At 39.1% G+C, this 26,863-nt stretch overlaps 1 protein-coding gene across 2 annotated transcripts in view; it reads left to right on the forward strand.

Moving 5' to 3' along the window:
* The window catches only part of TMEM104 (transmembrane protein 104), a 71,351-nt gene that overhangs the window by 39,721 nt on the left and 4,767 nt on the right, over window positions 1-26,863 (forward strand). For both annotated transcript variants that reach the window (XM_031965755.1, XM_031965754.1), the window contains exon 9: window positions 5,429-5,522. In XM_031965755.1, the coding sequence (XP_031821615.1) occupies window positions 5,429-5,522 (94 nt within the window). The remainder of the gene's footprint in view (window positions 1-5,428; window positions 5,523-26,863) is intronic.

Consider the following 26,863-nt stretch of genomic DNA (forward strand, 5'->3'; position numbering starts at 1 on the left):
AGTTCCATACTAGGAGCAATTATATCATATATACAATGACTACTTCTACTCCTTCCTTCATCTCCTCAAAAAAAAAAAAGTCTTCTGATGCCATGTCAACCTTAATTAAGATCCTAGCAAACATTTTTATTTACCTTTGGATATCTTGATCCAAGGAGGTGGGAGGACATGTGTGTGTGTTTGTGTGTGTGTGTGTGTACACCATGGATGGATCTAGTTTATTGATGACCAATTTGAGGATTTTATTATAGCCAGAAAATATTTCCTTTTAGATAAATTTGACTTGATAAAACCATTTGGAAGGAAATTGTTTTAGGAGTTAACTATTCTGCAATGTCATAACTAGGAGATCCAAGAGAGTAATTTATCTCTTATTTAAGAAACAAGAGGGAAAAAAGCAATGTATCACAATATATTGCAGTTTTGAACATTGCTACTAGAGAAGACACATATAATTCATGAATTGCTTTTGTTTGAGCCTGAACCCAAAACTTTTAATCTCATTTAAATGTTGGTATTCCTCTTTTTCTTGAAGACCTTGTCTCTTCCCAGGACCAGGGCAGCTTTACTGTTTTGTGACAGCATTCCTTGATTTCTCTCTTGAGTCTTCTCTGTCTTTTCTCATTTTGAATGCCTGCTGGATAGCAGCTACTTCGTTCTGGTTTATGCTAATTTTCAAAAGACACCTGTTCCTTAATTATCTCCAGCCTTTGTCTCACTCTGTCTCAGTTGTCTCTGATCTATGAGCTAATCAGCTTTTTGAAAGGAAACTGGAGTTTAATAGTCTATATGTGTTTTGCTTAACAGAGTTGGGTCATGAGTAGTATACTTGACTCTATGCATTTAGTTATTTAAAAATTGTTACCAAAACCAGCCTTTTCTGCTGACCAGTTTTGAATGTTAAATTGCCAGACTGTGTCTTCAAAAATATCTTGTCACAGATACTTTCCCTATTATCATAGAAGGCATTAGCATTCTATTCTGTCAGGCTCACAAGCTAAAAGTCACTCTCTTCAGTATCTCTCACCCTTCCATATTGAATCTATTGCCACTATTTTATTTTGGCAACATCTCTCAAATAGACCCCTTTCTTTCTTGATACACTGCCACCACTCTACTGCAGGCCCTTACCATCTTACACCTGGACCACTGTAGTGGCTTATTGATGGGTCTAACTGCCTAAGTTTCTCCCTAAGCTCCACTCAGCCACCAAAATGACATTTCCTAAAGCACAAGCTGAATCATGTCACCCCCTTACTCAGTAAACTTCAGTAGCTTCCTCATTCCAGGATCAAATTCAAATGCTCTTTTTGGCATTCAAAATCCATAACCACTACACTCCACTCAGATTGGCTAAGACGACAGGAAAAGATAATGACGAATGTTGGAGAGGATGTGGGAAAACTGGGACACTGATACATTGTTGGTGGAACTGTGAACAGATCCAACCATTCTGGAGAGCAATCTGGAACTATGCTCAAAAAGTTATCAAACTGGGCATACCCTTTGATCCAGCAGTGTTACTACTGGGCTTATATCCTAAAGAGATATTAAAGGAGGGAAAGGGACTCACATGTGCAAAAATGTTTGTGGCAGCCCTTTTTGTAGTGGCAAGGAACTGGAAACTGAATGGATGCCCATCAATTGGAGAATGGCTGAATAAATTATGATATATGAATGTTATGGAAAATTATTGTTCTGTAAGAAATGACCAACAGGATGATTTCAGAGAGGCCCAGAGAGACTGACATGAACTGATGCTAAGTGAAATGAGCAGAACCAGGAGATCAATATACACTTCAACAACAATACTGTATGAGGATGTATTCTGATGAACATGACTCTTTCCAACAATAAGATGATTGATGTCAGTTCCAATAATCTTGTGATGAAGAGAGCCATCTACACCCAAAGAGAGAGAACTGTGGAAACTGAATGTGGATTACCACATAACATTCTCACTCTTTGTTGTTGTTCTCTTGCATTTTGATTTCTTACTCATTTACTTTCATTTTTCGATCTGATTTTTTGTGTAGCAAGAGAATTGTATAAATATGTTTATACATTAAAAAAAAATCCTTCATAACCTATTCCCACCAATCTCTGCCTTTCCTGTCTTTTTTACACCCTGCTCTCCTAACATATTCTTCCATCCAGTGAAACTGGCTCATTTGTTATTCCACAAACAAAGTAATCCATCTCTCAATTTGAGGAATGATCTGTTTCTCCCCCTTTTTAAAAAGTTCTCCTTCTTCAGCCTTGATTACTTGACTTCTCTGGCTTCCTTTAAGTCCTAACTAAAATCACACATTTTCTCCAAGAAACCTTTCCTAATCGCTCCTAATATTGGGACTCTTTCTTTGTTAATTATTTCCTGTTTGTCGTGTATATATAGCTTGTTTATAAATATTTGTTTATTTTCTTCCTTCTCACTCCCAGTAGATTGTACACTCCTTGAGGACACAGACTGTCTTTTCCCTCTTTTTGTATTCTCAGCTTAGCACAGTGCTTGGCACATAGTGGATAATTAATGTTTGATTGATTGATTAATTACCAGGCACTGTGCTGGGCCCTGAGGATACAAACAAACAAACAAACAAAAAAACACAATCACTAAATTCCAGACTTTTAGAAAGCAGGGGATATCTTCTTTATCTTTATATTCCTAACATATCATGGTTCCTTACATATACTAGATGATCAATAAGTGTTTGATGGTGAGGAAATAGGTGCAAGTAGTGAAGGGGTAATTGTGACCACATAAAAGCCATATCCATTGCAATACAATAGTCATATTCACAGAGAGTTGTTTGTTTATCCTGCGTTCTGCTCCCATTCTTAATCTCCCCTGCTGCTGCTTAAATCCCCAGGACCTGTTGGACATCTTGTGATCTCATCCTTCCAGCTCTTCCCAGATTTCATATATTGCTTCCCATAAGGAATACTGATCCAACCTATCCCAGAGCCGCTCCTATAATTTTCCCCAAATGGCATCTGAAACAACATTTCCATCCCACTAAGTTGTGCTGTTAGATAAACCTTTCTATCCTGTTCAACTTGAGACTTAAGTCCACAATACATTCCCACTATTCTTCTCTAGGAACTTCTGGCATCAACCTGTTTGGCAATGTCCCTGGTTATCACATCCTTAACTCTTGGTTTTGTGTACTATTTAGTACTAAATAGGAGAAAGTCCTGGGTGTGATGCACAGAAATGGATAACATCTCTGGGTTTGAACTTTACACAATTCTGATAGTCATATTTCAGAAATGAAATATCTCTCTCCTAAGCTATTCAGAAGACTTTATATAAGCACTATCATTTGTTAAATTAATGGCACCAAAATAAGTACCAGACATCCTTGTCATTTTTTATATGAAGAAACTGAAGGTCAAAAAGGTGAGACTGACCTCCAGTCAAGCAGGGAATTGAGGAGCTGAACCAGGAATTTTTTCTAGTGTGCTATGGTCCTTTGGGAACATTTGTAGCAAATGACTTTGTGTTTATTCATCTTCCCCAAGTCACTTTCCTCTCCCACCCTTCAAAAAGAAACTCATCAGTGGAAAGCTTCCCTGAAGTGGTAATTTTCCTAAATGACTTAGTGATAGTGCTGCATACAGACTTGCTACAGAAATCTAGATGGTGACTCTTTCTGCATGACTGCATTCTCAGTGTCCCACACTGAAGGTAAAGGGAGAGGGGAATAAGTCCAAAGTCCTACTTGCGCCCTAGGTTTTCCCCAAACCTACCTGACCCCCAGCTCCACCTGAGTGGTTGGGCTTTACCCTGTTGTAACAAAATCAGCAGAAAAGCTCAGTCCCACAAGTGAATGAGAGCTCTTAGATTTGCTCTTTCTCCCCATCCCTGGTGACTGCCAAGAGACCTTATCCGCCCTGCCTAATTAGAGCCTTTAACTTGAACAACACTTTAGTCTTTAATGTCATTCATTCTCACAGCAGTAATGGACTTGGATAAGAGGTCACAGCTTCTTCACACATCCTGTGTCCTCACGCCCCCACCCGCTCCCACATCCCTCTTCTCCCAGGCAGATGGGGGTGGGAGGAGGTAGCACAGCTCATCCTCCTCATTGTGCCAAGCGCCTGCCTGTCACAGGGGCCATGATGAGCAGGTCTAATGTATTCACTGAGATCACAGGACTGGAGCCGAGCTCCCCTAAGTTTGTCCCTCTCTCCATGATTTAGCTTTCAGGAGCCCAGTCTGGTGCATTTCTCTCTGGTGGGTATCATTAGCATTAATGTGGGGAAAATGGCACAGTGTAAATGTTAATAAGGTCTGATGCTAAGAGCAGCTTCTGAATGGCAGATTGAAAATGGAACCATCATCTTAACTCCAACTAACTGCTTAATTCTTCTCCTGTGCCCTGAGCAGCAAATTTGGCATGAAAAGTCTTCTCCTACCCCTGAGTCAATACTTTGCAAAGCTTTTGTGTAAAGAGAATTCAGGTTTTTCATCGATCAGTTTCACAGGGAAATGGAGAAAAATCTCTTATAAGTACCTTTCCCAGATGTTGTCCCAGGTGATCCTGGGTCTGCAGTCCATTTTCCCCTTTCACCACAAATCTTTGCCAGATGTGGTTCCTTTTCTCTTTGTCCTGTAATACTACTGCTATAAGAGGTTGGTCCCAGGGGTCAGTTCCAGGTCTCTTCTTCTGTTTAAGCTAAAAGATTTATTTGATTAATTACTACCTAATTGAATCTTCATTCCAGGTCACTTCATCACTTATTTACTTAGTCTATACTGCATTAATCTGTACTTACTACATTATAAGTATTCCTAAGTCTGTTCATGTGTGCTCTCTAAGGTCATTAATCATCTATGTCTTTTCCATCCATCTTTTTCTGAGCTTTCATACTGAGATCTACACTTAAGGTGATTTAACCAAATTCGTGGTAGCAAGCCACCTAGGAATGCAGTCTTCAAAACTCATAAGGAAGGGAAAAGGAGATAGTTTTCACTTCTGATTCCATCACTGGTCCTTGAAATTTATCCAAGTCTAGGATCGTTTCACCTCACTTAGCCTAAAGTAATCCAGAAGTAAGTTGAATTAGACATTTTAACCGCATTCACAAGATAATTGGAGGCAGCTAAATATGCAGTGGTTAGAGTGTCTAAGTTCAAATTTAGTCTCAGATAATTACTAGATGTATGACTTTAGGCAAATCACTTTGTCTTCGTTTGCCTCAGTTTCCTCAATTGTAAAATGGGCACCTACCTCACAGGATTGTTGTGGGGATCAGATAAGAAGATATTTGTAAAAGTCATTTGCACAGTGCCTGGCATACATAGTAGGCACTATATAAATGCAAGCTGTTAAAATATCATTACCATTCTCTACATAAACATTGTTATTTAGACTGAACTTTTTTTTTCTTTTCTTTTGCCTTTACTCTGGTTTTTCTTCCCTAGGCTGTGTTCACACTGCTTCTTGGACCTTTCACCTTCTTTGATGTCCAGAAGACCAAGTACCTCCAGATCTTGACATCTCTGATGAGATGGATTGGTAAGTCTGACAAATATTACAAGTCCATCCTATTTCTTTTGTCTCTTTCTCCCCTACTTTCTATCCTGTGCCTTTTGGGAAATTCCATCTGTCTATCATCATCATTATAACTAACACTGCCTTATTTTCAAGGAACTTGAGTATTTAATTCAAGAAACAGTTTTAAGCACCTGTGGAAGAGCACATAACATTGTTCCATTTATTTTTTAACTAGCCTTGCAAGGCAAACAGGAAACATAGGTGTGTTCTTTGTATCACTATTGTTAATGATGAGAAACTGAGGATCCAAAAGAGTGTTTTGACCGGTGTCACACAATGATGAGACAATGCCCTAGATTCCCAGCTACATTCCTGCTGAAATAGAATGCAAATAGTTTGCTCTACACCCTTCAAAGCATTTTGGATCAGCCACAGATTATTAGTTGTCTTATGTGCTACTGACCATTGGGTTAGAAACTCCCCAGGACATTCATTACCCATAAAAAGGCACTGCAGCTAAAAAAAATTTTTTTAATAATTAAATTCCAATTAGACACAATCAGTCAATTTTCATAGGTATAGTTTGAGAAAATATACATAAAACAATTTTATCAGATAGTTCAGCCATATCAGTATGTCCTAGGCCAAGAAGTTAAGGATGTTATCCACCTAGACATGAGTGTATGAGGTTTTGGGTTTCTTGCTACCTTATGTCAGCAAACCCTCCATCCAGAGGTGAATAGGATATTTGTTTTGTTTTGTCCCAGATATTTAGAGGAAGAAATAAACGTGTTAATACCTCCAGTAGATTTTAGTAAGAATGAGTAGTTATAGCTTGTTGTTTAGATAGGTGGTATAGTAAAAGATAGGAAGAAGATTAGTAAGTAATAAATGGCCAAAAACAAAACCCTGATTAATAGTCATTAAATTCTTGTTTGGTATTTATGGAGAACCTTTTCTGTGGGGGTAAGGAAAAAACTCCTTTTCATCCAATGGAATTGATGGGATGAAAGTTTGATAAAGTACTAGAATGTAGTACTCCATGGTTCTTTTGATATCTCTGGAGAGAATGGTTGGCCAACACTTTTTTTGCTTTTTAAAAAATTGTCCTTTCTTAGGCAGAGTCATCTGAGCTTTTAATCTTTAAAAACTAAAGACTTAAAGACAAGTAAGAAAGCTAGTGGATTTGATAATCATATATAAGTGAAAAGGCTTTGCTAATTACACACCCCTTCCCTCACTAATATACTTCAGGTAGAAAACATACCATAAAACTAGAGCATGTGTCAAACCTTATGGAAACTAGGGAGGAAAATAGCAGTTGGAATGATTGTGAATAGGAATTAGATCAGGTAATAAGAAGGCCTCAGATATCCTCTATTAATACTGCCTTTCCTTCCCTCTCATCCTTTACCAGAAAAGTAATTTCTTTTATGGGGACTTCAGAGAGTGGGCTTTTAACATCAAGGAACTTGGGAGGTTGCAGGAAAAATTTATTCAGTAAGCTAATGAATCATTAGTACAATGACTAATAAGGGTGTGCTCTAATGGTACAATTTAGATTTTGTCAATTGCAGAGTTCCTTTGGCTAGAAGGACTTACAGATGATTTGCTCCTGCTATGTCAGCTGAATCAATTGTAGGCTCCAGATGGGGATTGCCCTTTTTATTTTTTAAGGTGGATAAAATAGGGAATTCTGCATACTTGGCCCTATAAGAAATGAATTCTCTTAACAGCCATTAATGGAGGACAGCAAAGAAAGGAATAAAATATTCAAAGAGTTGAATTTGGTGGAATGGATTCATACACCTTTGCCTCAGTATTCTACTTTTTTTTTTAAAATCCATGTTCTTTTTAATTGGTTATGCATGAAAATTCATTTTTAAATATATTACCATGAGAATCATATTGGGAGAAAAATCAGGACGAAAGAGGAAAAACCGTGAGGGGAAAAAAAAAGTAAAAATGGTGTGCTTGGATCTGCATTCAGTGTCCATAGTTCTCTCCCTGAATGCAGATGTCACTTTCCATCCAAACTTTATTGGCATTTCCTTGGATCACTGAATTACTAACAGAAGAGCCAAATCTAGCATAGATGATCATCATATAATCTTACTATTGCTGTGTGCAATGTTTTCCTGGTTCTACTTGCTTTATTTACATCAGTTCATGTACATCATTCCAGGCTTTTCTAAAATCAGCCAGTTCATAATTTCTTATGGAACAATAATATTGTGTTACTTTCATATACCATAACTTATTTAGCCATTCCCCAATTGATGGGCATTCACTCATTTTTCACTTCCTTGCCACCACAAAAAAGTTGCTACAAACATTTTTGTACATGTGGGTCCTTTATCCTCTTTTATGATTTCTTTGGGATATAGACCCAGTAGAAACACTGCTGGATTAAAGGTTATGCATAATTTGATAGCCTTTGGGCATAGTTCCAAATTGCTCTCCAGAATGATTGGATGAGTTCATAACTCCACCAACAAAGCCTTGGTGTCCCATTTTTCCCACATCCCCTCCAGTATTTCACATTATCTTTTCCTGTCATCTTAGCCAATTTGAGAGGTGTGTAATGGTATCTCAGAGTTGTCTTAATTTGCATTTCTCTATTCAGTAGTGATTTAGAGCAATTTTTCTTTTTTTCCCCCTGTTTTTAAATTAGCTTTATTTTTTTCTAATTTTGCGTTAAATTTAATTTCCCATAGTACCTTGGCAATGTCAGAAACAGAAATACAAATACATGGATATAATCAGTTTAACATTTAAAGTATGAGCCTATGTCATATCATATTGTTTTGGACAGTCTTGACAACAGGAATAAACCAGAACAATGGACAAAGTAGAAGCCAAATAGTTAATTCTGGTTTTTTTCCCCAAACCCCCTTTTCACCATTTTGTTAAAAGATGTGAATGCCAAAGAAATCTGAATCATCTGAGGAGAAAATTGATGGGCACACATGGGTATACACACACATATGGAAATACATACATGTGTACCTATATGTGTAAACATACACGTGTGTGTGTGTGTGTATTCTTCTATTTTGAGTTTAATAAAACTGAAAAAAAAACATTTTAATGAGTGAGTTGCACTTTGTGAAATTACCTATAATTGAAGAGCAACTTAAAAATCTTCAGTTTTTCAATATACAATTCTAAACTGTTATAGGTTAAAGATCAGATGAATTTTCAGGGTAGATTTATTCCCAACTACACATTAAAGATAAAAAGTTTTATTCATGGAATTCCTGAAGTGTCCAAATCCAGAGTTCATTAAAAATGGAAACTACTATATACCTTCTTAAAAGAAGCCCAGACTACATATAACATACACAATAAAGTGTAAGGTATTTAGATTAATGGCAGCCCGGTTACAAGGAAATACATATTTTTAAAAATCCCCCAAAAGAACTATTGCATATCTGTCATAGTTATGAATTTATAAAAACCTATTAGAAGCAATTTTTCCCCTATGGGTATTTCTGTTGCATCTTGTCTGTAATAAAATTGTGCATTTTACTCATTTGTGTAACGTGCCAGCACAAACATTACAGATTTAAAACCAGGTGACTGCTCTTGTATGTCAGATAGTAAAACCCACTAGTTTGATAATGAAGCTGACAGACAAAGCTGTAAGGCTGTAACTGAGAATACTACAGTAATATATTAAGTTACTTTTAAATACTATTCTGTTCCAGCAATATCCTTCCTATCCATCTTTTCTAATAGTTATAATGGGTTGAAAAGCAATTTTTCATATCATTATAGATGTTTTAATTTTGTTGTCGGAAAATTTTCTATTCATATTCTATGATCAATTGGGGAATGACTTGTATTCTTACAAATTTGACTCAGTTCTCTTTCTGTTTTAGAAATGAAACTTTTATCAGAAACACTGACTATAAAAATTGTTTCCCAGTTTTCTTCTTCCCTTCTAACCTTGACTGCATTGCTTTTGTTTGTGCAAAAACTTTGTAACTTAACGTAATCAGAATTATCCATTTTGTATTTCATAATGTTCTCTAGTTCTTCTTTGGTCATAAATTCCTCCCTTCTCCAAAGATCTTATAAGTAAACTATCCCTTGCTCTCCTAATTTGCTTATTGTATAATCCTTTATACCTAAGGATTTTAACCTTATTTTAGTGTGGGATATAAAATGTTAATCTGTGCCTAATTTCTAGCATACTGTTTTTCACTGTTTCCAACAATTTTTGTCAGATAGTGAGCTTTTGTTCCACAAGCTAGAGTCTTCAGATTTATCAAACAGTAGATTACTGTAGTCATTGATTATTGTGTCTTGTGAACCTAACCTATTCCACTGATCCATACCATACAAATAGACCCTTTGGGAGGAAGGGAGAATCCCCAGTATTCTCCAGGTATTGGGCAGGTGGTTCACACCTAGGTGGGCAGAGGTTAATGATAATTTCTTCTGTAAGATATGGTTTTTGAAACAAGGCTAAATAGGCAGATTATTGGTGGTTACCATACAGGTAAGGAAGTATTAGAAAATTATATTGGGACATCCAGGATCAGGACAATAAAAGTCATTCTTCCTTCAAAATTTAAGACATCCCCCAAAACTTGTATTCTCTCTGATCTTTGGAGCCACCCACCTCTTTGTGGATCAGAGATTATTGTGATGAGTTCCATGAAGGTGACTGCTAAGGTTGATACTGTACCTTAGAAAGTAGTACTTTCCAACAAATAAGCTGCAAAGCATTAGAAAAAAAATTAGCAGATTAAAAAAAAAAACAGCTTCATAAGGGTACCCCAGTTTCTACTGGGGGTTTTGGAAGAAATACTCACTGAGAAATTATAACCTTACTCAGGAGGAGGTGGATGGAAGGACCCCCTTTTGGGATCTTATTTTAATGTTTACTCAAGAGGAATGTACAGTATGCGTGGATCAGTATCCATACAAAGGCTTAGGGTAGCTTCTATGCATATTGTGAGTAGGATTAATAGAAGCCTTTGGAGATTACTGAGCCTTTCCATGTAGTTCTCCCAACAAGATGAATGGGGCATAACTTCCATTGTTAAATGGAAATGGCATATCCAGATCTGGGCTCACTTGAAACCCTCCAGCTTTTAGTACCTTTCATGCCTGGGTTGTGATTTTTTCCATTGCTTTAGCCCCCAGCTCCAATGCTTTTGCCCAATGAATCCCTGCCTACAAGAACCTGAGAAATGTTGTTTGACTTGGTGTACTTGCTGGTTTGCTTGGTTATGCCCATTATGAGAGATTTGGGTTTTTTTACACTTAAAGGGGGTCTCAGTTTTTATTATGTGAAATTTGGACTTCAACTATAGGTTGCTCTAACATCAATACATTCAAATTATTTATCTCTAGTATGAATTTCTTTATGCTTTTTAAAGTTTCCATACCACAGTCCCCAGATCAAAGTGAAAATTTTGCAAGAAATAAGAAAAAAAAAAGTTCAAATATGCTTAAAGTTAAAAATAAAGCTACAGTTAGAATGGTACAGAATTTATCCACAGCCACAATAGAAGACCACAGGTCCTGGAATCGTATATAACATATGAGACAGATCAGATTGAACTACTCTTGAATACAAACTCTCTTATCGTCCTCCAGTCCTTTCTCAGTTCCATCCTCCACACAGAGTTGTAAGGTTTCTGACCCATCTCTCCTCAGAAGTCCCTGTACAACCTGGGGAAACTGTTTTGTTCTCCTTAATTTTTCTTTTCTCCAAGATAGTTCATATCACTTCTTACTAAAAAGATTTTGGAAGACCAAGCATTGAAACTGTGATTTTTTTTTAAAGTGAGATGAAGGGAATGAAATTATGTTTTTATAGTCTCAGCAAATAAGTTCATTGGGAGAAAAAAGATCCTTTGGCTGATTTGGTGATAGTTTTGAGTCTCTAAAGATGAAAGGGAATCTGTCTCCAGTTCCTATAAAAGAAAGGAGTGAACTCCTCCAAGTGGACTTTTAAAGGGGCCAGAATTGGCACCATCCCCTTTATAGGGCTCTGACAGAAGTAAAGGCTAAACTTGGTAAGTGAGGGAACACCTAAATGGGTAATTCTAGAGAAAGCTAGAGTCGAGTTCTATTACCTCATAATTATCTTGATTCAAATGATCCAGATCTCTGATTGCATCGGAGATATTGTGAATTATTCTGTGAATCTGATGCTTCTGGTGCTGCTTCTGGCTACCATGATTGTTTTTACCTCAGAAGACATTATGGATTGTCCCTGAAATTGCTCTTCCATTTTTCAAAAGAATATGCACTTCAATTCCAATTACATCTTACCACAATGCAAACAGAACACCTTGATTATAGCCTCATAAAAGACTCAAATTAATTATACTAACAGACTCAATGCACGCCAAAACTATTAAAATAATTTTCAGGCATCCTTTTATCTATAAACTTCTAGCTTTCTCACCTGTAGAATTCCAAACTAGATTGTAATGAGAATAACAGAACTTTAGTTTTGGAAGAAACCTCAGAAGTAACTTAGCCCAAGTGACCATACTGTAAATGAATCCTCACTTACAGTTTCCTTGACAAATATTCAGTCTCTCTTTGAACACTTCCACTTCTGGAGAGCTCACTTCATTATATAGCTATAATTGTTAGGATATTATTCATTAAATTGAATCAAAATCTATCACATTCTAACTATAAATTTTTGCTAATTCTACCCTTAGGAATGGCATAGAATAAGTCTTATTCCTTTTGCATTGGATAGCCTTTCTTATTTTGAAGACAATTATAACTTTATCTAAATCTTTTTTTTTCCTAGAGAGTAAAAAAACACAATTCTTTTGACACTCTCCTTATATGATGTGATTTCCAATCTTTTGTCATCTTGTTCTGGATTTGTACTGACTTTCAAAGATTTGTACTGGTTTGCAAAAGTGCCTAGAATTAAACAGTGCTCCAGCTGTTGTCAGCTCAATGCAGAGTAGAGAGCTACTGTTTCCTCCCTGATTATGGACATTATACTCTTATTTGACCTACAGTCATTTTTTTTTTTTTTTGGTAATCATGTCACATTACTGTCTTATCTGAAACTTTATGGTCGTTTTTCCATGTCATCCTCATCCTACATTTTTGCAGTGTACTTTTTCAGACTAAAATGCATGTCTTTACATTTTATCACTGGCAGATTTCACCCTGTAAGTTTTGCCCAATCAAATTCCCAACCTGTCATTCAATTCTTTCTTCTAACGTCTAATCATGTAAGTCTAATATACATATCCTCTTGTTTTCTTTGTTCTCCTGAGAAACCCCATCCAACACATAGACATAGTCTAAATTCTTAGTTCAATTGATCTCATCATGTATGTCACTCTTAAATTTCTAAGCAAGTCAGTCCCATTGCTTGTTGTGGAAAAATTGTGATTATGTGAATTAGTAACTCCAAGATTAGCTATCTCCATGAATAGTAGTGTTAACCCCATGTTACTCTGAGTAATAGAAGGGTTTGTCTCTATAGGTCTGAAGTCAGGGTGGCCTAGATACAGGACATCCTGCAATTCCTTCACTGGTCCGAATCTTTTTGCCCCAGCTACACTCTCCTTGCAGTTCTCCCTGAGTCCTTGAGATCCTGACACCTGTCTGGCTCAGGATTGGTCAGTCCTGCACTCACTGTATTGAGAGTGGGGAGGAGGATCATTAAATCTTGGCACAAATGCTATGTCTTGTTCTTATTTTCTTCCCCTTGTCAGGGAGGACAAAAGGAGTGTTAGAGGTATAGGGAAAATGCATGCTTTAACGTGATGAAGGGACAGCTGCCTCAGATAATGATGGTTAATAGCCTTCAGTGTCTCTGTGACTATTTAGTACAGTGGATTTTTTCTTTGTCTAGTGAGCAATACATTTATTAAGGGATAGAAAATTACAGAGGTGGAAGTGATTTTTGGCAGTGCAGAATGTGAGACAAATTGGGTTTGGTTCGGATCCAGAAACCTACCTACAAAGGGGGCTTTGACCTTTTACGAGAAAGGCCTCCAGATCCATGTAGGTTTCTTCTTTTGTATTTTTCCAGTTTTGTTTTTTTCCCCCAATTGGTCCAATTGTTGTGGCTGTATTTTCCCCATGGACTATATTAACATTCTTTCCAGCTTTTAAAACAAAATTCTGAGGTGCTACAGAAGGCATCTAGAAGTTGAATCTGACTGAGCTTTTGTGCAAAATAAGACTTTCATCTCTTTGAGTAGGAGTCTTTGCTTCTTTCTCTTAAGTAGGAGCCTTCATCCTGTCCAATAACTAATAGCTTCTTAAGTTAGTCCCAGGACTGTGGGGAGGTTGACCCTGAAAGCTATTCCTTCTCAATAGTGGCCATCGAAAGACCCGCCTCTGCTAACAACTTACTCCTGAGAGCTGGACCCTGCCCCTAGATCCCTAGTCCCTGAGCACTTCTGGTGAGGAGGCAGGGGCAGAAAACAGCCTAAGAAGGTCGTGTGTCCTTTGGTTTTGGTGGGGACATCATTGCTTTTGACCTCTGTTTATTTTTTTGTTTTGTTATTTTCTTTCCGATCTAAGTAGTAATCAAATGTCCTTCCTCTTTCCAGTGCCTTGTACTTTTTTCAGGAGTGTTTTTGTAGGTAATGGTCATAAGCTTCAAGAATTCTGACTTGCTTCTGGTTGAAAGCCAGACTGCCGCCCCCCTCACCCGGGTCCACAACCTCAGAGATAGCCTTAACCTTTTTTCCTGTTATCTAATCAGTAGCCAGCTCTCATCATTTCTGCTGCACTATCTTTTTGGATCTTCTCCATTCTTTGTATTCACATACACACACTCTAGATCAGGCCATCATTCCTTCTTGCCTGGACTGTTGCAGAGGCTTCCTGGTTGGTCTCCGTGTGTCCAGTCTCTTCTTTCCAATCCATCTTCCACATAGTTGCCATATTTCTGAAGCACAGGTCTGATCACATCGCTCCAAAATCCCCAACAACTCCACGATGAGATGCAAACTTAGCCCTTCACAATCCGTTTGTTTGGAACATAATCTGATTTGTTACACATGACTCTCCTTCATGAGTTCCATGTGCCAACCAGACCGGCCTGCCTGCTGCCCCTCAGACCTGGTTTTATAGCTGCTGTCTCCCTGGCCTAGCACAGGTTGCCCTCCCACTTCCATACCTGGAGTCTTCTCCCTTCTTCCTTCTTCCTCTAAATCCCCACGTTCCTTCAAAGCCCAGGCTTTTAAGAATCTCTTCCACATTCCACTTCAGTTCAAGAACTGTTTTGTTGTCTTTTCGATATTCCCAATGTCAACACAATACCTGACATGTCTTAGGTGCATAACAAATACTTATTGACCAGTTTTTCTCCATGAAGTATCCAGATCTCTCTTGGGGCTTAAAAAATAAAGCCTCTCTGGGCCAAAAGAAGACTTGGCCCCATGAAATAAGCTGTAAAATGCGGCTAAAGCCTAAGGGGAGGGGGGGTCAGTTTCTACCAAGGATTTTTGAAACCACTTAGCTATTTTTCATTTTGGATCTGGCAGAAAACATTCTTCCGTATCATTACCCTAAGGCAGCTGTGTCAGGTCAGCTGAAGAAAGATGGAAGTTTTTCAAACTCTGAAGTTGCCAAACATGACAGACCAGTTACTCTAATAGGTAGAGGACCTCTCCTTCCCTCTCTCCAACCCCGTCTTACTGACTCATCTGTTTGAGTGTTTCTGGGAGCCAAGGTGCTAAAAATTCCCTAAGTAATTTATTCTAGTCTAAGCCCACCCCAAGAAATGTCTACCTTCACAAACAATGAACCCAGTTTGTCCTCTTTCTAAATTCTAATTGGTTTTATTCACCAAATTGATGAAAATTGCCAATTTGCCTTTAATATGTCTCACTTTTTTGTCTTTGGAAAGTGGCTGTGTCACATTGCACCTTCCACAGTCTCTTCTGTCTTCCTACTCTGTTCCTCCTCTCTGACTCTGACTAGGACTGCTTCTTTCAAAGTCAATGGGGTGGGAAGAACTTAGGTTAGCAATATGCTGGATTGGCCTCCAGAAAGACAAAAGGGGAAAACAAGCACATAAAGGGACCAGAAAATCATAAATAAAAGTGCCAAATGGTAAAGTTTTTTTTTGTACTTAATTAGGAATTTGTTTTACCATCTGTTGAAATGAAGCTGGGGAAAATTCCAGGAGCCCCTGCCCAGAAAGTAGGGCCACAGGATCTCAAGATGCCATGTTGCTTGTGAGGGTATTAATTCTGTTCATTGGCCCCAGTTACTTCTTGCCAGCTACTGAAATGAAATTCTAAAAAACCAAGCATTATTACACATAACTGGTTGTCCAAAACAAATTACTATAAAAATAGAGCATGTGGTAAATAATGCCAGTTTATTCACTAAATATTTTGTAATTGATAGACTTGGAATAATTATCCACAGTTCTGTATTTAAATAAAAGATAGAATTGCAAACTCTTTAATTCATTTACATGAAGAATCTCTCTTCTGTAGGCAGTAGAGGTCCCAATGAAGAAGTATGAGTACAAGGTCTTAGGAGAGCCATTTTTGTAATCCCCATGTGTCTTAGGAGAAATTCCAGTTCAAGAGATCCATGATTCTAGGATTTTAAGAGCTTCAGAGTCTTTTTGGTGATGGGAGACAGATCAGAGAAGTGGCTACATTTGCTTCTGCGTAGAAATATGGAGCAATCTCCACCTTTTTTAGTGGAAAGGGGAGACCTAGCCAAATCTCAAAGCCTTACCTGTTAGCTCCCCAACCTTATTGCCACTTCTGTATTCCATTGTCCATCATACCTCTCCTAACCATGATTTTTTAAAATCATTATTATAGCTTTTTATTTATAAAACATATGCATGGGTAATTTTTCAACATTGACCCTTGCAAAACCTTCTGTTCCAACTTTTCCCCTCCTTCCCCCCATCCTCTCCCCAGATGGCAGGTAATCCAATACATGTTAAATATGTTAAAGTATATGTTAAATGCAATATATAGATACATATTTATATAGTTATCTTGCTGTACAAGAAAAATCAGATTTAGAAAGAAGGTAAAAATAACCTGAGAAGGAAAACAAAAATGCAAGCAGACAATAACAGAAGGAATGGAAATGCTATTTAATCATAATTTTTTTTTTGAAGAAGAGGTCATAACATGCTATTGTCTTCTCCCTTCACCTTTAGGGATCTCGCTGTTAATCCATACCCTTTCCTTTCTACTGATTAAAAGCTTGAGGAAAATGAAAAATGGCTTCCATTAACAAAAAGCTTGTGGACTCTTGCTTTAGATCTAAAGTTATCTGCATCTACCAGTGCCATATTCAAGGACATAGGAGAGAAGCTACCAGAGGGTAGTCACTGGTGACCAATGTTCCAGCAACAGATGCTTTTGAATAGAGATGTCAAACTTGGGGCTCCCTTGCCTGAACCTTATTAAAATAGAATTGAGAAATGTTTTACAAAATAAATGAAAATGTATAATGCAACATAGATAATGTTAATTTGTGGTTTTCCAACTCAGTATGTGCTCAGGATCTGTTTCTATGTGAATATGACACTGTTTTAGAGTCCTGCTCAATGATCTCAATGATACTGCATTCTCCATCATGAAAGCTAGGAGCACAGCATCCTCACTCCCCACAATTTGGAAAATCTGTGTAAAAATGTTTGGCCCTCCCTTTATGCCAGAGAAAAAGTCTGAATTATTGTATTAAAAGATAAAATATTTTGGTATTATATAATACCATACATATATTTTATGCTTTTCTGTGTTGTCTGTGGCTTCTGCATAGCTCCCCCCAAATCCCATTTAACTTCTTATGCCTAACCATGATATATTGAAATCATGATGAGACAAGTCACAATGTGAAAACTGTACTGTACAGTGTGAAAACTAACTGTAGTAGGAATCTCTTACTGCCTGGGACTCCAGCTTGAAGGGATTGTGACAGTATGAGTATTTAGCTCTAATTCTTGACTCCCCTACTGGCACACAGCCACAAACCTCTTCTGAAGATACAAATTTGATATTAATAACAATAATAGTCTTTCTAATAAAGACCATTCTGCATTAGTGCTGCTCCTCCCTCAGTTCCTATGGCTATATAGGGCTCCCTTCTGTTATTTGTTCACTTTGAGCAAACATTTTTCACATTATTCCTGGTCTCTGTTCCCTTTATAATGAGTCAGATGCTTTCCTACCTCAGCAATCATGGACAAGCTTAAACTTATTTCAGAAAGTTTCCTTGCTCCACTTTATCCTCTTCAACTGACAGATGCCCCATATTTGTTTTCCAGACTGGATAGATATTTAATAGGACTGGCTGGTAAAAAATAAAACTGGAAGTTTCCCCAGGAATAATAGAACACAGGAAATTTTTCACATTAGAATTCCCTCCTCCTCCGAATCAGAATTCCCTCCACAGATTTCTTGAAGGCTATTTCCTTTATACTTAAAGATTGGGCTCTCTAGCACATGTTCTCATATCATCTGAAGAGAATGTAATAATATGTTAAAAAAAAAAAAAAAAAAAGGACTTGTATATTCAGGGCCTCCATTTCACTCTTTCCCATTCTAAGCCCCATTGTCACAATTTACCCATGGCTTCATATCCCAGAGGCTGTCAGTACCCAGCTTGGTGCTGGCAAGAAAAGTCAAAACCTCTGGTCTTTGGAATTTTTTAAAAGATCAGGAAAGATCATTCAAATCTGAAGGCAACCCTCATGAAACGAAAATTAACATCTCCTCATCTAACAAGCATTTACTAAGTACCTCTTATGTGCTATACAATTGAGGTTACAAACCCAAAAGAAAAGAATCCTTTTCCTTAAGAAAATTCCATTCTCCTGGGAGGATACAGCATGTCAGCATACACACACACACACTCACTCACTCTCTCTCTCTCTCTCTCTCTCTCTCTCTCTCTCTCTCTCTCTCTCATTGGGGGAAGAATAGCATACTGATGAGGGGGGTGAGCTGAGCCTTGAGGAAAACCAGGGATTCAAAGAATCCAAAGTGAAGAGGGAGTGCATTCTATAGGAAAAGGGGGACAACCTAGACAAAGGCTTCTCTAATACCTCTGAATGATATGAAGATCTAATTCAAGGGACAGTAAATAAACCATAAGTATATGAAGGAGAATGATGTGAAACAAGTTGACAAAGATATGCTGGAGCTGGGTTATAGCTTGCTTAGATCCCTTATTTGTCTAGAGTAGCTTCAATTCCAGAAGAGTTGTTTGGTTTTTAATTCACTTTTGCAAATGTTTTTTAAGCATTTGCCATGTGCAAGAAGGCAAAACTGTTCTAAGCACTGGAAACATAAAGATAAAAAAAAAATTCACACAACTGTTACCCTCAAAGAATGTGTGATCTGTTAGTGGGGAACAGTATAATCAAGGTAAGTACAATAGTCTTGGGAATGATGGACAAAGACAGGATCTAGACAAATTACTTTAGGAAAATGTAAATTTAAAAAAGAACATTTTCAGCTGAGGAGCTGAAAGGGACTCTTCAAAGTTGTTGTTGTTGTTGTTGTTTTTTAAGTCCCTAAAGAGGAGCTAAGAGACTCAAAATTAGTATTTAAGGAAGAAAAAGATTTTAGCAGGAAAAGATGAGGAGAAAGTGCCTTGTAGGCACTAGAAATACATAGGGGATGCAAACAGAGATAGACTGTGCAAATAAACAATCAGGGAATGACATATCAAATTTAAGAATAATTAGTAGTCCATTTAATTGGAAACATGGAGTACATGGAGGGAGATAATTTGAAATGCAGCCAGAAAGGTAGATTGATAAAGAATCTATGGCCCAGAATCCCAACCACAGGACTTACATACCAAGTTAAATCTTGGTATGTAACCCCAAATTATCACATCATTCTTTGGATCATTATGCCCTCATCCAGAATAATCACTGGGAAATTTCATAAAAGGCTCACAAGGCGAGTAAAAGCATCCCCAAATCCATTGCAATAAATAAGGTGATTGTGCATATTGAGTATAGGTCAGCCGCTGTTGCTCTCCTACAGAAAATGCATGACACATACAACAGACTCATTATCCCACAATTAATAGATCTTTTCCCCCATTCAGTCAACACCACCTTCCTCTAAGAGCCTAAAGTCCTCAGAATTTACAGCATCACCCTGTGTTCTGAGATTCCCCCAGAAGGGAAGAGAACTTTGGATTGGTAGCAGGGCAATTCCTCAACATTCCAGTAAGTCTTACTTTCTTCCCAGAGATTTTTTTGTGGTTTGGATTTTTGCAAGGAGAGGAAGGTATTTGGAATGCAAGATCAGATATCACCTTCTCTTCAGACTGCATTGCCTTAATAACTCATGGTGATAGCAGGCTTGGGTATCCTAAATATTCGATACAGTCTAAATGTGACAACTGTGCTCATAATCTTTCCCCATATTTATCTTATGTTTTCATTTTTGTTGCTCACAACTATTATTTCCTAAGTGGTCCATAGCATTGTTTTTTGGCTTTATTATATATATACCACAAAGTGGGATGAAGCAGGAAAATCCACTTTTTCTTTTATATCTGTTTTAGCTTTATCTTCATCTTAATTCTATTTTTAATTTATTATCTCCATGAGATCAGAAATCACACCTTAGTCCTGCAGTTCCCTGATGGTGTAGGTATTGAATCAAAAGTTAACTAAAGTAGCTCTTTATTCACCCTCTCTATTACATTAGCATTGGAGCTAATCTCAGGAATGTTTCTACAAGTCTCCTTTGCCCCCCTCCATCCTTTTCCCCAGTAGGTACTCTTTGATCTAGGAATACTGGCCTCCTGACTGTTGCACAAATAAGACCCTCCAGTTCTCAGCCCCAGGCACTCTCTCTGGCTGTCCTCCAGACCTGCTCTCCCTTCTCTGTTTTGACTACTGACCTCCCTGGCTTCACAGGAAACCATTCTAAACCTCTTTTAATTCTAGTGCCTTCCCTCCGTTATTTCCTTTTTATTCTGTGTAGCATGTTATCTATATTCTCTCATTTCCCTCTTTAAGTGGCGAGCTCCTGAGAGCAGGGACTATGTTTTGCCTCTTACTGTGTCCTCAGCACTAAGCACAGTGCCTAGCACCTAGTAAGCACTTAATTTATGTTTATGGACTGATTGCTTCTCAGCAGTCGGCTTTCATTCTTCTTTGGATAGCCTTAAATGTTGGACATCTCTGACTCCTGCGCTACTGCAGTGTGATGTCTGTGGCCCAGATTCAAACCATTAGGGTACAAGTATTTTTATTCCAAAGTGACTTGACTTGCCAGCCTGTGAGATGTATGTAGACTAAGGAAGCAAGCACAGGGCAGTGTGTTCAATATGATGTATTGTACCTGCCAAAGCATAACTAGCACCGGTGATGTAGTACACATTGAACTTTTGAACTAAGAGCAAATTCAGGTAGTCATCCACCTCTGTAGAGCCAGTGTAACCCTTTTAAGACTTAGAATACCAGAGGGTTCCAGACCAAGCAGTCCTGGACATTTGGGTGGCTGAGGCCGGGGCATCGCTCGCTCAGGAGTTTTGAGCCACTTGTGTATCCAAGCCAGTATGATAACCCACAAGGGCGGGAGTGGGAGGGGAGGAAGGGGAAGTACCAGATTGTCTGGGGTGGGCAAACTGACCCAGGTGGAAAAGCAGGTCAGATCTTCCTTGCCAGTCAGTACTGGGACCGAACCCTTAAGTGGCCACTGCTTCTTGAGTGAACAAAATAGGGAAACTCAGTCTCAAAAAACAGCAACAAAAATCCAGCAGAAATTACTCTTTGTCACTAATACCATAGTTTTTCCCTGGCATTTACCTTCACTTGCCACCATGCCCCCCAAAGCTAGCTTCTTTACTTTCTCAGTATCTGTTCTCCTACCTGGTCCTCTCCTGTGCTCCTTGACTAAGCTAGCTAGGTGAAAAATGCGAAAGGTAGGTGCTGCCTTAAAGATAGTTGACAGTACCTGAACGTCTACATTTTTAGTCTCCTAGAAGAAGATAAATTTACTAATTGGCCCTACTGTTCTCAGCTGCCTTTTCCCCAATGATTAAAAACTGAGTTAGCCTTCCTAGTGTTAGAATGAAGTAGATAGACCTTCGCCCTCTTGTGTACTATTTGCAGTATCCTTTAGGGGATAAAGGAGTTGTAAGAAGAGAAAAAATGGGCCAAAACTTAGGACATGTTTTAATCTTGACTGCTGCAGAGACATACCTCTTTTATCAAGTGCTACTTTCCTGTGTTACTTTTGTAGTTGGAGAGACTGTCAGAGTCCTTGGGGACAAATAATATAGCTATAAGCCAGAGTCCTGATTCTGAAGAACTATTTTAAAGAACTTTCTCTTCTGCTTTGGTGATAAATGGATCAAGCCAGGGTTTTTTCAGAAGTCTCAAAGAATAGTGAGCATGGGAAGATAGTCAGATTGACTTCAGACTATCACAGGTCAACTTAAATTGAAATAATTCTAGGTAAAGTTATTAACACAAACCCAAACTCTATGATCATTTCAGATGCAGATTGGACTGAAACCAAAGAAAGTTATCCATATTTTCCATATTATTGTGAAGGAAATTCCATCCGAGTCCCCACAGACCCTGTGTAAGCCAATGTCTGAAAGTGTTTCTGCAAGGTTAATTTTCCATTTTCATGCAAGCCTCTGATGGGTTTTTGAAATCTGTAAGACCTGCATATACCCAAGAAGACAAAGTGCTGTGGAAGAGGTTAGATTTATATAAACAACAGGGTACTAAAAAGAATGGAGAGGGTTTTATAGGACCTTCCCCACTACTGTCACCTAGTTAAAATTCTAGCCAAAACTATCAGAGCAGTGTGTACTTCTATAGAATTCATGGCAATATGATTAGTAGATATTGGTGGCCAAAATAACACTGATAACAATAACCAAATTCCTCTACTTGGATAGATTAAAAAGAAGTCTGATCACAGTATAGAAATCATTGTTCTTTTCAGGAGCCAGACACTGAATTTTTCAGAAGTTTAAAAACTGTTCATTTTTAGTATATAAGATTTTTTCTGAGCAGTTGGTCCAGAGCCAGGACAACTCTAGCTTAACTAGGGATCTATTACAGCCCCACCTGTTTCTACATGGTCCCAACTAAGAGTGGTTTTTATATTTATTAATTTTTATTTGAAAATTGAAAAGCTGTTCTTAACTCCTGGAACTGTACAAAAAGAGGTGGCTGGCTGGATTTGGCCCTTAAGCCATAGGAGGTTTACCTAAATTAGTCTCTAATTCATTGAGTTCTCCAGGATGGACCATCTGGTTCAGAATGATGATAAGGGATACCCTTTTGTCTGGGTGTCTCTTTCCAATGATTTTGACCTTGCTCTTTAATCATCCCTCCCCATCAAGCGTAAGGCAAGGACCCCCATTTTATCAGGTCTATTTTCCATGTGTCTTTCCCATATCATCCATTCTTCTGCCAGTTTCAGTGTCTATATTTTGGGGTCATATTCTTTAGGGGACAAGTGCCAAATAAAAATTCATCCTGTTTTTAAGAGCAAGGGATGTTTTGGAAATTTCAGTAAGTTCTGTTTTCTGGTTATTTAGCTCATAGAAGCACAAAAATAAGTAATGCATATAACCCCTACATTCCCTCCCTAAGAGAAGTATGGGAGAAAGAAAGCATAGGATGAAAAGGGAAACACCTTGGGCCAAATTTTCTTTTTCCCTTCTCCCCACCAAAAGACAGAATTTGTCTCATTGTCTGAAGTGCCTTAGCAACCAAGCTGACGGCAGGCTCACTACCAAATTTCCTTTTCCTAGCTCCTGGCCTGTTGTCGCTGCTTGTCCTCCCGCAGCACCTTGAGAAATGAGCCTCTGCCTTGGATGGGTCAGAGCTGCACTGTGGCCACACTGCCTAGCACCCGGCTCACAAGGGTGCGGCCTCGGCCTCCTCTGGGGCTGGCCAGCCTGGGGCCTAGAGCTGCACCTGACCTCACCTCCGATCCTTGAAAAGCTATCTAGAGTCATGCCCTGAAGCCAGCACACCTGAGGTGGAGGCTTGTGGGGCCCGTTACACACAACGGCTCCAGTGTCCGTAGCGTGAGGCGTTCAAGGCACTGGGCGGGTTGTGTACGTGTTGGCTCCGTTTTATTGAGACTCAGAGAAATGAACACCTTCCAGAGGGCAGTTTCCTTGTGGTCTTGGTCTCGTCGGGGCCCAGTACCCTTCTCTGCACTTAGCCATGGGGAGGGATGTATATGTGTGGGGCTGGGGGAGTTTTGAGTTGATACTCCCAGGATCACACAGCTGGTCACTTTCAGAGCTAAGATTTGGCCCCAGGTTTTCTGACACACACACACACACACACACACATACACACCCATCCAAGTGGCCTCTCAGCAAGACCCAAGGCTGTCTTCCCTGACTTTGACTTGCTAGGGCTGGGGACTGTTGCATGAGGGCAGCAGAAACCATATTTGTATCTTGGTTTTTTAAGAATTATGAGTCAGTATATTAGATACCCTTCAAGTATCCTGGGAACTAAGATAGATGGGAAAGCAGAGCATATTACAGCCTTAGCTTGCTTTCATTCTACTTATCATCATTATTTTGCTGCTGACTCCTTCAAATGTCCTGAACTAGGTATAAGTCAAAGGGACTCAGCTGTCTAGGACACAATAGAAAGTGGGGCTCAATAAGGGACACTTTGTTAGTATCATTTTTAAAATGGGATTTTTTAATGCCAGAAAATTCTCCCTGTAGCTTGTAGTATTTATTTTGTGATAAGTCTCATATTTTAGTGAAGGCACAGAGAGCCTCTGGTGGGTTTGATTACCCAAGTGGCTTGATTTTTTTTTTTCTGAGGTAATTGGGGTTAAGTGACTTGCCCAGGGTCACAGAGCTGGGAAGTGTTGAGTGTCTGAGGGCAGATTTGACTCAGGTCCTCCTGATTTCGGGGCTGGTGCTCTATCCTCTGTGCCTTCTAGCTGCCTCCACATGGCATAATTTTAAAACCTTACTTAAGATGTGACTTCTCTTTTTAGTGGTTGTAGAAGTCCATGTTTCTAAGGTCTAGAAGAGTTTCATGCTTTCAGAGATACGAGTCCCAGGCTTGTGCCCGCTCTCTCAGGTATTACCAGCTGGCAGCTCCCTGGCACGACTGTTGTGGGAGCCCAGAGCACCCTGAGGGCCAGTGATCTTGTACCAAAGGGACCTGGGGACTTGGACTTAAAAAAGTGAAGCTCGGCACTTCCACACTTTGCATGCCCTGTATATCTGAGAAAAGTAGCCAGAGGTGGGAGTCAGGGACTCGCTCGGGCTTAATACAGTGCTTGATAACATGGGTGGCCTCTCTGCCAAACATTTTCTACAGCCACTCTGCTCTAAAGGAATCTTGGGAAAGATTACAGGCATGTATAAGTCGTGGTTCTTAAAATTCAAAGCAGAAAAGTTTTTAATAAAGTAAAATGACAAGAATCTTCAAGTCCCTAACCTGTGATTTTTTTTTTAGAGGAGCATATTCTTTAACTTTATTTATTTATTTTTTTAATTTAATAGCCTTTTATTTACAGGATATATGCATGGGTAACTTTACAGCATTAACAATTGCCAAACCTCTTGTTGCAATTTTTCACCTCTTACCCTCCACCCCCTCCCCCAGATTAACCTGTGACTTTTTTACTTTGTTATCCAGTGGGCATGATAAGGATTTAACGGGGGAAAAGAAAGCAGCTCTTGGGAAATCTGGCTCCAGAGCAGCAGCCAAGTGAATTTGCTAAAACAAGCCAAGCCTTGATTTAGCCCTGGCTAATAAAGCTGCCTGCTTTGTTTGGGAAGTTTTTTGATGAGGGAGACCACCCTGACACAAAGACCAGGGCTGCAAGAAAAGGACTAGAACATGCCATGGTAGTAGGAGTGCTGTATTCACTTCTGCTCAAAAATAGATGATAGCATCTCGAGAGACAGCTTCTTCAGACGTGGAGACATAAAGAGTGCTTGCTGCTTCTTCCCATGGGTTTTCTCTCCACTAGGAACCAACCATGACATTTGCAAGGCTCCTAGATTCCCTCTTGATTTTCCAGTGGCTGGCTCCTAAAAATTGGGGCACAAGATAATTACTGAGCTCTGTCAGCCCTTCCTGCTAACCCTCAGAAGGAGAAGAGAGGGGAGGAGGGTCGTTCATATTTGGCTCAAAGTATGATGCCTATTCTCCTATTTACCTCCTATAACATCCCATCACCAGCAGCTCAGATCCTTAAAGAAGTCAGCTAATTAAAAAATTCTAAAGAGTTTCAATCAGTAAAAATATCTGAGCCCTTCTGGGTATGGCTTTCTGCTCATTTATCTAGCTCGGGGGAGCACAGGGTACAGAAGAGGCATTGAAGAGGAGATAGCCCACATCTAGACTTTCTCTGCTTTCCATTACCTCTATCTCTAAGGATTGTTGTGATGATGGGATGAGATATTTTAATTGCTATATAAATGCCAGCTTCCTGATTCCTCTCCTGGCTGTCCAACCACTCCTCAGTCTCCCTTGCTGATTCTTCATCCAGGTCACACCTGCCAAGGACGAGTGTCTCCTGACGCTCTAGTCTGGGCCCTCTGTTCTGATCTACACTATTTCTCTTAGTAATCTCATCAACTCCCATGCATTCACTTAGGACCTGTGCAAATAGTTCCCAGACCTATATTTCAAAACCCTAGTCTCTCCCCTAAGCTACAATCCTGAATTACCAGCTTGGCTTTTGGACATCTTGAATGGGATGTCCCCTTGGCTTCTCAAACTCATTCCCCAGCCTCTTCTCAACTTCCCTGCTCACAACTTTGCTGTCTTCCTCACTCTCATCCATACTCCCCCGTTCTCTCTACTTGCCCACTTCATGCAGACCTTTTGGCCTGACTATCAAAATATCCTTTTAATAGTCTCCCTGACTCATCTCTCCACACTGTGATTTTTGTGATCACATCATCCCCTACTCAGCAAGTTCCGGTGACTCCCCCTTACCTCCAGGATCAAAAAGAAACTTAGCTTTTCATAACCTTCCCCACTTCCCGTTCCTGTTCCCCTCCTTGAGCTCCAGGTTGCAGATGGATGGGTCTTCTGCAGCAGATTCTCTTCCAGGAGGTACCTCCTCCTCTCTGCTTCCCCGGCCTGTTTGAAGATTCATCTCAGATCTCACCTTTGTGGAAGGCTTTCCCTGGACGATCACCTTCAGTTTGCTCTTTGCACTTGTTGAGTGTGCCTCATTATTTATAGAGTGTCTCATGACAGAGAATTATTTGAAGCTAAACCTGGAAAAACTTTTAGTTTAAAACTAACTCTCTTTTACAGCATGTTTTAATGGTGGTCAGGGAGCCCCATTTATTTCACCTCCAGTTTTTGCCAAAGGCTTTCTAATCCCTGTGGGCTGTGCTGTGGAGTTATTTTCTTC

This window comes from Sarcophilus harrisii, chromosome 4, assembly GCF_902635505.1.
Source record: "Sarcophilus harrisii chromosome 4, mSarHar1.11, whole genome shotgun sequence".
NCBI classification, from domain to species: Eukaryota; Metazoa; Chordata; class Mammalia; order Dasyuromorphia; family Dasyuridae; genus Sarcophilus; species Sarcophilus harrisii.